The following is an 11930-nucleotide window of genomic DNA, read 5'->3' as shown; positions in this document are numbered from 1 at the left end:
ATAGCGCCGGCAAACCCAGGCTAAACCCAGCGCGCTGGGGGGCTCTTGGGGGCGGCGGAAGCAACAGCCAATCCTATTCCCCCACGCGTCCTTTTTTTTCTGGCCCGCCCAATCACTTTTGCCCGGTGATTGTCCTGGGGGCACCAACGCTGGAAAAATGTACTCACGTTTCATCCGGCGAAAGCGTTTTGCCCCCCAGGACGTGCTATTTTTGGTCCGGTGATTGTCCTAGGCGGCTCCAACGGCTGGAGATGCTCTAACCAACCGAGGCGAGCGAACCAGATCCTGCCGCCGCCGGCTTCCGCAGGCTTTGCCCGGAGGAGAGCGCCGATGACGGCGAGGGAGGGGCATGGGGAGGACCGGAGGGCTGGAGGCACACCGCCGCCCATGTCGCCTAGGGGAGGGAGCGACGCATGGGCCTGGAGAGAGTCTTCAGTATCATGGCAGTTGTTGCTCCATTTCACCAAACAAAAAGCAAATGACAAATCTAGTTCGATTGTTCTTTTCTACTAACCACAAGTATATTAGGATCTATTTCATCTTCGGTGTCATTGTAGGAGTGATGGGCACATGCTTCTCGGTACTGATTTGTATTGAATTAGCCCGACCCGACGGTCAAATTCATGATGGGAATCGTCAACTTTATAATGTTTTAATAACTACACTTTTTTAATTATCTTTTTTATGGTTATGCCCGCGATGATAGATAGATTTGGTAATTGGTCTATATAAACCAGGTCACTATTTTTCCTCCACGTTGCTAGAAGATTGAAACGGATAATTTACCAGAGTATTCTTCTTTCTTTGAGGGATTAGCACTTGGCGGTGTTCTGCCTACCTATTAAGGAGTACATGAAACAAATAGCCTCTGCTAACAACTACTCCCTCTGTCTCACAATACAAGACTTTTTTGCAAGCTAAAACATCTTATATTATGGGACGGAGGGAGTAGCTGTTCGTTGATGCTAATTGTAGCTCGCAGAAGGAAATAAAACAAAGACAATTAATCAGGTTCCGGGGGTGGATCATTCTCGCAGTACGAGAGCCCGTGCATGGAAAACAGTAGGCTGGAGGAGGTCTTGCTTGATAAGATGCACAACGCCAGCTTCAGAGATTGAATCGAAGACACGTCTGTTCCGTTCCTTCCAAAGGTTCCAGCCAGTGTAGATGGCCGCAGCCACAGAATTGTGGTTCAAGGGCGCATGGTCATTGCATATTCAGCATTGTTGAACAGTTCAGCATTTGCCGGAGTTTCTTCATCACAATTTAGTTTACATTATCTCATACAACTGTTCGGCATGACTGCAAGCCAAAAATATATAAACTCAATCCGCAACAATATCATGGCCTGTGAATCCAGTAATATTACATAAAATGGATTGTCTGCTGATAAAGAAAGTAGTATCACAGAACCCCAAACACTAGACAGCTATACAAACTTAAAATGCAAAGCACAACACAGCTAAACTTACATAATTTAACACAGGATAAGCATGATGATTTCACATCTGAATTTCACATAGCATAACACCGGGTGCAAGGCCCTAGTAGGTTTAACTTGACTGTAGAGCTAACTTTCCCCTCGATGTATGTTCTCACAGCCAAGAGCGATTTATGTGCATCCCTTACACATGCAGTTTCCAGTGGAGGGCATTTCCTGTCCAATATATCGCCAGAACATCGGTAACTAATAGGAGTAGTGTCCAATGTAAGGCACTCAAGCGATGTTGCATTCTCAAGAATATGACGTGCTAGCTCAACCATGCTTTTTTGGGGGCAGAAACTGCTGATCTTCACACTCTTGAGGTTGCGATGGCGGTGTTCTGACATTTGTCTCAGAGATGAGGGATCCCCCTCAAACCAGTCATACTTGGACTGCACAGGTGATACCTGAAGATCAAAGGCCAAGACATTTAAATTCATGATTCAAACATGGGAATTAGATAATCTTTGCAGGGTGAACAGTGACTTACAAACAAGACAAACTTCTCCAACAAAGGAGAAGCATCAAAAAAAGAAACCAAGGATAAATAATCATAGTCCCGATGAGAATGGAGTCCCAAAAAATAAATAATCAAGATCTTGAGGTGGCAAAATTTGCCAGACGCCACTGGTGCATTAATTATCTGCGTAAAGATGGCTCAGGTTAATTATTTCCAAGATATGGCTACTGTTATATCACTTACCAACTTACTTGTGAGAGAATACCTCATAACTAGAATGTATGGTAAGAGTCTCAACTTTCGGCGCACAGGAAGGAAGGTTGTCAATAGCATAACTGATGCCACAGCTATTGTTCAACATCAGGTTCTTCATTTTCCGTGACTTTCCAAGCGAGAGTTGCACATCATAATCCATGAAACGGAATCTGGAGATATTTGGAGCATTGATCTCTAACACTTGAAGACTACATTCAAGCACCTCCAGGAACCTGAGCCGCTGCAGCAGACAAGGTATCTCCAGGCGAATGAGGTCATGACAATATTGAAGTCTCAAGTGTGCCAAAGCAAAGGAATTAGATAGAAGGCACCCTAACTCGTCCCCCGTAATATTCACGCCATGCAGATGGAGCGATTTCAAGGTTCTCAAACCAAGTTGAAATGTTGGATGCAGGTCCACATTGGTAAGGTGAAGATGCTGAATTGAGCCTTTACACAGGTCAGACATCAGTGTGATTGGAAAGTTAAACGTTGCCTTTTTCTTTCTTTTTTGCGAAATAAATGTTGCCTCTTTCGGCCATACTACAAGGTTGAGTTCTTCAATACTTGGTGTGACAGCAATCTGAAGCCAACTACTGAGACGGCGATATGATTTTGCATCATAAGGAACATGATATTCAAGCCTGAATTTCCTCACGCCAGCACCTGAGTGGTTTGTTAAAACACGGTGGATATTGTTGTTGTAGTCTCGTATACCATTTGATCCCACTGTTCTCTTACGTAAATTTTCTTTGGAGCACATTGTTTCTTCCACGAAGATAAGATTGGGATAGCATCTCCAGGAGCATAGAAAGGAGTGAGACACACAGGCAGCACGGGCAGCATCTTGCATTGGCAGTAGGAAATGTATATGACGCCAGATGTCCTGCATGCAAAAGTAGAAAAATATCATCATTAGTATTTCAGTGGAAATGTACCAAGGAAGTACTCGTAATACGGAACAATAATGTACAATGCTAGATTTGTAAATGTTGGATTTAAGCGGGGAAAGGAGGGCATAATCTAAAATTGGCCCAGGCTAAGGACAATCTGCAACTGGTTCTTGTAGGCATAAAGAGAAAGGAAGACGAGCAATCGCAGCAAATAAAACAAATGACACAGCTGAAAAGAGTTCTAGGAAGTCTAGTACGTATCCCCCTGCAAAAAAAAAAGTCTAGTACGTATCAAGACCACGGTGGATCTAGAACTCCTGGAGCAATTTTCTGCTCGAGAGTTAGCTGCAGCAGAACAAAGCAAAGCTTGCAGCAGTGAAAGATAAGTTCATAAATTTTGATTTAGCCATTCTGCTGATATTTTTCACTAGCAATACAAGTCCCCCGTTATGAGAACACATACCTCCGGAAGGTCTGGTCCTGAATATGTTATTTTGTTGCCACATTGAGAATTATCATCCGGCCGGCAGGGTGAGCTTCTTCTTTTATCTAGTAATGAAGAAATCGATCCATCTGCAGCAAACACACCACTGTGAACGAAGGGACATATCAGCGGCGGTCCTAGGAATTTGTCGAAGCATGGGCAAGCCGCAGATGTAATTGCAAATTTTCGCATACACAAATACAATGAGCATCACAAAGAAACATGTATGATATAATATGAAGAAAAAAAACGAAACTCGACAAAGTTGAGCAACGGGCAGGAGGTACCCAACCTATCCGTGTTCCGCCTGCTAGCGCCGACGCCACCGAGCTCGAGCCGGGGCCTGCTGGATTCTCTGCTTCGCCGGATCGGCCGCCCAGGCCCAGCGAAGTCGTCGCGCCGGAATCACCACCTCGCCAGCGCTTGCGGCCGCCACCTGCCTCTGCTGCAGGCAGCGCGGACGCGCGCTGCTGCCTGGGCCACTCGCCGGGAGGACGCCCTCCACCTCCTGGTTCGCCGTCGCCCATGCCGTCGTCGCCTATGCGGCCGGAGCCGGGAGTCTCGGGCGAGGGCTTTGCCGCCGACGTCGAGCTGCGGCCTGCGATTCGGGGTCGAATCGAGTTTTCTTTTTCTTTTTAAGCATCCGGGATCGATTCGACCGGAAGGAAGCTCGCGGTAAATCCTAACTCTAACTCTGGGCTTTAGAGCATCTCCAACAGGCGCCCAACACAGCACGCGCAAAAAACAGCTTTAGCGCGCACTCATCGCCTGGTTTGGCGCGGCGCGCTGTGCCCGTTTCAGCAGCCGCGCTAAAATGCAGCGCGCACACAAATTTTTTTTTAATTTTCGAACGCATAGATAAAATAAAAACTAAATAGATTGCATAAATAAAAAACGATACAAAGGTACTTTACATCGGTGCAACTAGATAGATAGTTCGAAAGCATAGATAAACTACGGCGCAACTAGATAGAAACTACTCTAAGTCGCTATCATCATCACCATTATCATCCTCGGCGGTGTCGTCCGAGGTGTTTAGCCAGATGTCCAGCCACCGATCATCGTTCGGCGCGAAGAACGACTGCCCACCTGCTGCAACGATGTCGGACTGCGCATTCGCCAACGCCTTCCACTGACGCCTTTCCAACCGCGTCTCGCGGCGCCTTCGCGTGTCCTCCTCGCGGCGCCTTGCCCAGTAGGCCTGCTCGTAGGCGACGTCCTCCGGGTGGCGCTGGCGCCACTCCGTCATGACCCGCTCGTCCTCCTGGGCGACGAGGAGGCGGCGTTGCCGCTCGGCGTGCTCCGCACGGTCTTCCGCCGTGTTCAGACGAGGCAGAGGGGCGAGGTTGAGCGCTTGCTGGAGCGTGTACACATCTTGAAAGTTCATTTGGCCGTGCGGCCGGCCTAGACGCCACGCCGCCGCGTCATACGCGCGGGCGGCCTCGCGCGCCATCCCGTACATGCCGAGGCCGAGCCGGAGTTCGCCGGAGCGTATCTCCGCGGTGTAGCAGCCGTTGGGGCGTAGGCGGACGCCGCGGTAGCTGGACGCTCCTCGGCGGCGCGGCGGCATGGCGGCGCGGCGGTGGCGGGGCGCTGGAGCGGCGCGTGACAGAGAGGGAGAGGAAGAGGGGAAGAGGAAGTGTGGAGAAGCGCGTGGCGAAGCGGCGCGCAGCTTTATAGGCGCGCGCGAGCTGGCGCCTTTTCGCGCGCGCGCGTAAACGGTTCCGGCGCGCGCTTGTTTCCCGCGGCCGCTGGAGCGCGGCAAACCGCCCTGCGCGCGCTAAAAGCTGGGTTTACCGCGCGCGCGTCGTTTGGGGCGTCTGTTGAAGATGCTCTTACTCGCAGTAATATAGCCGGGAAATCGAGTGAAGAGCGCGCGGGATGGGCCGGCCCATGTGCCGGTTTCTTTTTGCACTTTTCTCGTCCGTTTTTTTTTTGAACATTTTTTTTCTTTTCATTTTTTAGTTTTTGTTGGCATTTTTTTAATTTTTGTATGTTTTGGTTTTAATTTTTTGTGAATAAAAGCCTTTCATTCATCAACCTCTTCTCCTTCCACTCCTCGGCTGCCATTGCTGCTTTTGCATCTCACTGTTAGCAATTTCTTCTTCTCCACCTCCTCCCTTTCAAGCCTTTTCATCTCAATCTCAAGCCTTTTCTCATCCGCAAGCACCTTTCTATCCTCAGCCACGGCCTTTTTCTTCCACTTCTCCTCCATGGTCTTCATCTTATTGAAACAATTCATCTTCTCCTCTTTGCATTCAGCCGCCAAAGCCTTTTCACATCCGGCATTGCAATCAACTCTTCTTTGTAAGCTCCAACACCATCTTTCCTCTTGACTTGATTTGCATGCTTTCCTTCATCCGGACGCACATGGGGAGTAGATGGGTTCTCTACAAAGTCCTATTCTTCATCATTGTTGAGCTTTGGCTCTTTTGTGTGGTTTCAAAGTTCCTTCTTATCCACTTATCATGCCCAGCTTATTGTAGCAATGATGCAAACCAAATGGTTTGTCGCCGTTGTAACGGATAGGCACAATGTTGTTGTAGCACCCTCAATGTGAGTCCAAAATCTCTCGTTTATTTAGTAGGCACCGACCGTGGCATCGAGAGAGACGTTGAGTCAAGCTTCACACAAAAGCTTTGTCTTCATCGATGTTGTAGGGCGTGTTTGCCTGCATAGCTCCAACCTGCATCATGTGGAGGATCATGGGTGAGACTGCCTGGTTAAGATGATGCAAGGATCAACTGCGATCAATATGAGTGTTTGGTGAACTGTATAATATGGGTGTACAAGAGGTGTTGTATACAACATATGTTTTTTGATAGGTTGCATTAGAGCTTATTTCTGCCATCTCTTCTCTTCCGATTTCAATCATTCCTGTTGGATCTGGGCCATTCCATGGACATGTTTTGCATCGCTCGGGCCAAGTCCATTTAGACGTGCAACCTACGAAACATCCAGAAATTTGTATGGTGGGTGCGGGCCAGATGAGACCCAAGAACCAAACACGCTCTTAGTTACCCATCCTCGGCCTCCAATTCACTTCTCTCATCAATCTCCTCGTCCATCATCTCGACTTCTCTCATTTGGTTCTAAGTCGCAATGTCATGGAGCCCTAGTGTGTTGCTTGAATCCAATTCATCCATGAAAGCTTGGGCATAACTGTTCATTTGATCACTACAAAAGTAAAGGAAGAATCTAGCAATCAATATCGAATGATGCATCACTATACTAAGCAAATGCAACCAATAAAATGAAAAGAGGGAGCACCTTTTGAGCATCTCCTCGATCATGTCGCCGTCACAAGTTGTAGCGTCTGAATCCATCCCGTCCCCGGCCTCGAGTGGTGGAGGAGTTGCCTGCGTCGCACTTCTGGTGGTTGCGCCGCCAAATTGTGGCCACCAATGGGTCTCTCGTGTTGGCACAGGTTTCCAAGGGTCCGACGAAGGACAACCTACCCGTTTTGCCAGTCATCATGAAAGGGGACAGCCGATAGCGGCTAATGTGGTGGCAGCGCCGGGGGGCATGAGGGGGCACAGGAATTTTAGTCAACCGAGCAGCCACATACCAAATTTAAATTTGTGAGTGAGAGCAAAGAGGTCAAGTTTTGGGTTTAGGGGATGTGCTAGTTGGCTCTTTTGGCCCGACAGAGCAAAGGGGTAAGTTTTGGCTTAAGGGATGTGCTTAGTTAGCTCTTTTGCCCAAATATCACTTGATGTGCTTAGTTAGCTCTTTTGCCCAAATATCACTTTTGCTCCTCAAATTTAATCACTTTTGCTCCTCAAATTTAAGTTTTAGGGGATCTACTAGAGAGACTGCTTAATGCAATGCAATGCAGTACATCTCAAAATCTTGCTTTTATACGGGAAATGAGCTGCCATGAATAATTGAATCATTAAACTCAGGTTGAATTGAAAATCTCGGGTAAACACATGTTCTATGTCCATTTTCTCGCATTCCACAAGCCAAGGTTGGAGTAATGGCAACGAAGAGGCAGATAAATCAAGACGGATTTTCAGGTCATTCATGATTCAATAGAAGATTAAGTGCGACCAACACAGCAAGCTTAATACGATTCAATTCGCTAGAACCCCACCCAAACAAGACGGATTTTCAGGTCATTCATGATTCAATAGAAGATTAAGTGCGACCAACACAGCAAGCTTAATACGATTCAATTCGCTAGAACCCCACCCAAACAACATGACAGACTGCTTGCTACCTCGACCGGGATGGAATCGAAAGCAACAACCTGAGCTAGTTTTTGGAACTGAAATGAAATTCGTCAACCGGTCCTGTATCTCTATTACACCATGCGTGAAAGTAAACAGGACCAGAGTCTCTTCTTAGTCCGCATCCATCTCTTCCAACGCTGCCTGCGCTGCTGCCTTGGCCTGCTCCAGAAGATCACTCGGAACCTGTGTGTACATGGCAAGTTAGTAAGGAATTCAGCAAAGCCGACTCTGACTCGGGTGGCTGTGAAATTTCATCCATCCATAAGTGGTCGTTTATTACCTTCTCCTGCTGACGGTTAGATTCCTCACATACCCAGCTCAGTTCCAGTTCAAAAGATTTGTCTTTCGCTTCGTCGTGTACACCATAAATTCTGCATGCAGAGGAAGGTTATCATTTTGATTACACCAACTTACATACAGTATTGCAACCACAACTACTGCTTGTAAAAATAAATCATGACACCAAAGGATAGCAACATTAAAAACAAGTATGAACAAGAATGCCTCCTATGACTAAACTACCATGTTGTTTCTTTTGAGAGAATATCCATAACTGTTAAATAGTACTCCCAATTACTAGCCATCTTCAGGCTTCAGCAAATACAGAAAAATTCCGGTGATAAATATTGCAAAACAAGCTTTCTAGACATTAAGTACAGAAAATTTCCGGTGATAAATATGGCAAAAGATTTAGGACATACATCTTGGCAACCTCAACGATGCCTTCCCTGCAGGTTAGCTCAGAAAGCTTCAATTTCTCAATCTCCCTATAGGACAACATTAAGATAGACGCATCAGAATGCAGAACCATCGTTTATGACCAATAGAAATACATAGTAGACATCATCAAAGTATTCTGGGCAGATACATTTGACAACAGCTGCTAATAATTAAAGAGGGCATTCTTCAACATTTTGAATGGCACAAGTTTTTCATAAAATAAAGCTCTCAATGTGATAATGTATCGGAAATTACATGGATTAGTGACTACAAAAGTTACAAGGGGAGAAGTAGATACAGATCAAGTTTTGCTAATTTAAAACTCTTTCTCTGAAAACAAAACCTCAGAAAAGACCAATAAAAGGATAGAGAAATAATGGTCAATGTGTTTAAACTATGTAAATGATGGTCCTGTCATCCATAATCTAGTCCGTTGGCCTTAATGGCCAGTTTTGGGCATTGTGGCTCTGCATTTCGGAAGCTAGTCAATTCAAAGAATTACACTTACCAGTTCTCATAAAATATTTCTGTTACAGCTGTAAAGAAGCTCAAATGCTAAACTGGGGACCTGTTAGGTTAGTTTTATGCATATTTTATTTGTTTTACTAAACTTTGCGCCAGGTGTGTGGCAAGATACAACTGCTTTTTTGGTAAGCAAACTGCACATAACAGGTGTGGCAAGATTTCTCAAAAAATGTATCTGGCGCCATGGCTTGTGGGGTGCAATTTTAAGAAAATGTGGCGTGCCAAAATTTGGTAAAGAAAAAACAGAAGCTTATCAGAGTCAAATTTGCCTAACTCATATATGTAGTAAACTGTAGCAAGGAACAACAAAACACCACCTAAGCTGTGTTCTGGTAGTGGCAAATCTAAACTTTCGAAGTAAGAGTTTTTCACACATTGAGTACGAAATGGCTAAGCAACTACCAGCACAAACTCTAAATGTGGATGATCATTCAGCTTTTGGAACATAAGTAGCATCCTTACTCCGCATGTTCTAAATGGGTCTATTTTGAACAGTTAAAATGGTTTTTACAGGAATATTAAATCTTCTATTCCTAAATAGCTACAACCACTACCTATTTTTCCTAGCCATGCAACCATGCCACATAAGCAAGTGATGCATGCAAGTCATAAATCCCATTTTTTGCATTACATTATGCATGCAATGCAGCCACATCATAAATTCATGCATGTTAATTATGCACAATTCTTTTTTGCACTAGATTTTGTATTGTGGATATATGTGTTGGGCGATTATAGCATATCTATGTCATTGACCTTTTATATTTTTGTTAGAGACGACATTATTTTAATTGAAATTCAATTTTTTATACACTTTGCATGTTTTTCAGGTTACATTACCCTTCCATTAGTGATGTTGTTTTGCAAATATATATGCATTTATTTTGCTAGATTTCCTGCAGCAACGCGCAGGGCATCATCTAGTTAATGCTTAATGAATGTGCCGCACTTTAGGAGTTCTAGTGGTTTGCAACAAAACAGAAATTGGGCACTGCAGAAATTATGAGAAAACTAATGAAAAATTAATTGGCTTACGTTTTTGCAGCTTGTCTTCCTTTACCCAGAGCAGCACCAAAATATTTCTGTAAAAATTCAATCAGTGAGTCATAAATTGCAATTGGATCTACTGCTGTTAAAAGCAACACTGCACATCTTAATCCATGACTCCATGTAAATAAAGTTGTCTGGTCACTCAAAATGGAAGAACTATCAGGTGTTAGATTGAGAACTCACATAGGAGAGGCCTGAAGGTTCAATCATGTAGAGCTGTGGCCCATCCCTATCATAGCCTCCAAGAATAACTCCACAGCCAAAAGGCCTGAGACAGGAGTTTAAATTGTATCAAACTATCATGTAAAATGTTTAGACCAACAACCTTCTTGAACAAGAAGAACATGTCTGCCTTACCTGAGCCACCAATAGAGTGTACACAGATGAACATAGCTAGCAACGCGATCAGCTAATTCCTTTACAGGCATGGGTTCTCCGTATACCCTGGTGGATACAACTTACAGTTACAATTCTATAAAAAGAATTTGCATGGAAATCAAAAGTCTAATAATTCTCACTTTTCATAATTGGCTGCTTCTGACTTTGCTCTTGAGACTATCTGCCTACCGTCTGCTGCTAACCCAGCCACAGCCTGAAAATGAAAACACGGATTAACTTATATCTACCAAATGGAAGTCGTTACAAGAACAAGAACGGTAATAAAAAATGACATGAAAGAGAACACCGCAGAATACATGATTCACTCACATATCAACCTTAGGACTTTCAGAGTCGGACCACCCTATATGTATAAAAAGGAAGAGAAATTACCAAGCCAGAGTTCCGGTGCACGGAATGAAGTCTCCGGTTCGACCCAGCAAGTATCATCTTTGAGGTTATCAGCTTCTCCACACCCTACAGACCAACATTTTAAAAGGTTGTCACACAAAAAAGCACCACATCTAGGCAAAAGTATATCCAGCAATAATCACTTACAAGGACAATTCCATCTTTGCATTTGATCCCAACGATCGTCCTACAGAGAAACATCCAAATTTCAACATGAAGTTGCGGAGCTAGAAAAGGCCAAGAAAATAGTGGAGGGAAGTGTATCAAACCCGCTGTTGTCGACGGCCTTGCCAGCATACTCGACCTGGAAGACACGTCCGTCCGGGGAGAAAGTGGTGACGGACAGATCATACCCAGTTCCTATGCTGCTCATTGTTAAGTTGCTTCAACCTCTAGACCGTCTATATAGTCGTCTCCTGGAAAAATAAATAACAAGAATGATATTTAAGAATAAGCAGTACTACAAGCTAGCATCATGTAACAAGATTGCAAGAACTATCAGAAAGATGTACTGGAAGGCATTTTGGCGGGGTTATTGTAAGATGCCTAGTTTGTAAAACAATTTGTACTTGGTACATGGTATCAGAAGGTGGATGTTGCAGATTTGCAAATGAAGCTACCTGCCTACGGGGAAACCTGGAATTTGCTTGGTTTATTACACTTGGCACCAAGATGTGATTTCCACGCAATGGCTAGAGATACAGGTTTTCACTGACTCCAGGAGCAGACCTAACATCTAGGGGGCAACCGGGCAAGGGATTCAGTCCAACGCCAAAAGTTTCCACAGTACAGCAAGCAATTTCGCGACAAACTGTGGTAGCATCCGTCCCAGTACAAACAATATTTAGGTTAGCTGGCCCCGGCAAGAGAAATCGACTAGGGTCCGGAGGGATCTCCAGCTCCACGCCAGTCCAGCGGAGCGGAGGACGACGAAGAAGACCCGACTCCGGAGATCCGGCGACGCCATCGCGAGGGGGAGGGTTCGATCGGATTTTGGATCTCGCCTAAATCAAGTACGGGCGCGACGGCGGCGGGG

The 11930-nt window shown here is 45.2% G+C and overlaps 1 protein-coding gene across 1 annotated transcript in view; it reads right to left on the bottom strand.

The window, feature by feature from the left end:
* Nucleotides 1–7641: 7641 nt before the first annotated feature.
* Nucleotides 7642–11930, bottom strand: part of LOC119302209 (proteasome subunit alpha type-3-like) — a 4763-nt gene continuing 474 nt past the window's right edge. The window contains exons 2-11 of the mRNA XM_037579240.1: nt 11164–11310; nt 11042–11081; nt 10877–10960; nt 10624–10697; nt 10463–10549; nt 10289–10373; nt 10091–10137; nt 8512–8577; nt 8091–8181; nt 7642–7993 (exon numbers count right to left, since the gene is read on the bottom strand). Coding sequence (XP_037435137.1) covers nt 7922–7993; nt 8091–8181; nt 8512–8577; nt 10091–10137; nt 10289–10373; nt 10463–10549; nt 10624–10697; nt 10877–10960; nt 11042–11081; nt 11164–11267 — 750 coding nt within the window. The 5' untranslated portion in view covers nt 11268–11310 and the 3' untranslated portion in view covers nt 7642–7921. The remainder of the gene's footprint in view (nt 7994–8090; nt 8182–8511; nt 8578–10090; nt 10138–10288; nt 10374–10462; nt 10550–10623; nt 10698–10876; nt 10961–11041; nt 11082–11163; nt 11311–11930) is intronic.

This window comes from Triticum dicoccoides, chromosome 5A (genome assembly GCF_002162155.2).
Source record: "Triticum dicoccoides isolate Atlit2015 ecotype Zavitan chromosome 5A, WEW_v2.0, whole genome shotgun sequence".
NCBI lineage: Eukaryota > Viridiplantae > Streptophyta > Magnoliopsida > Poales > Poaceae > Triticum > Triticum dicoccoides.
Note: the sequence above shows the minus strand (reverse complement) of the source record. Positions and strands in the feature narration are given on the sequence as shown.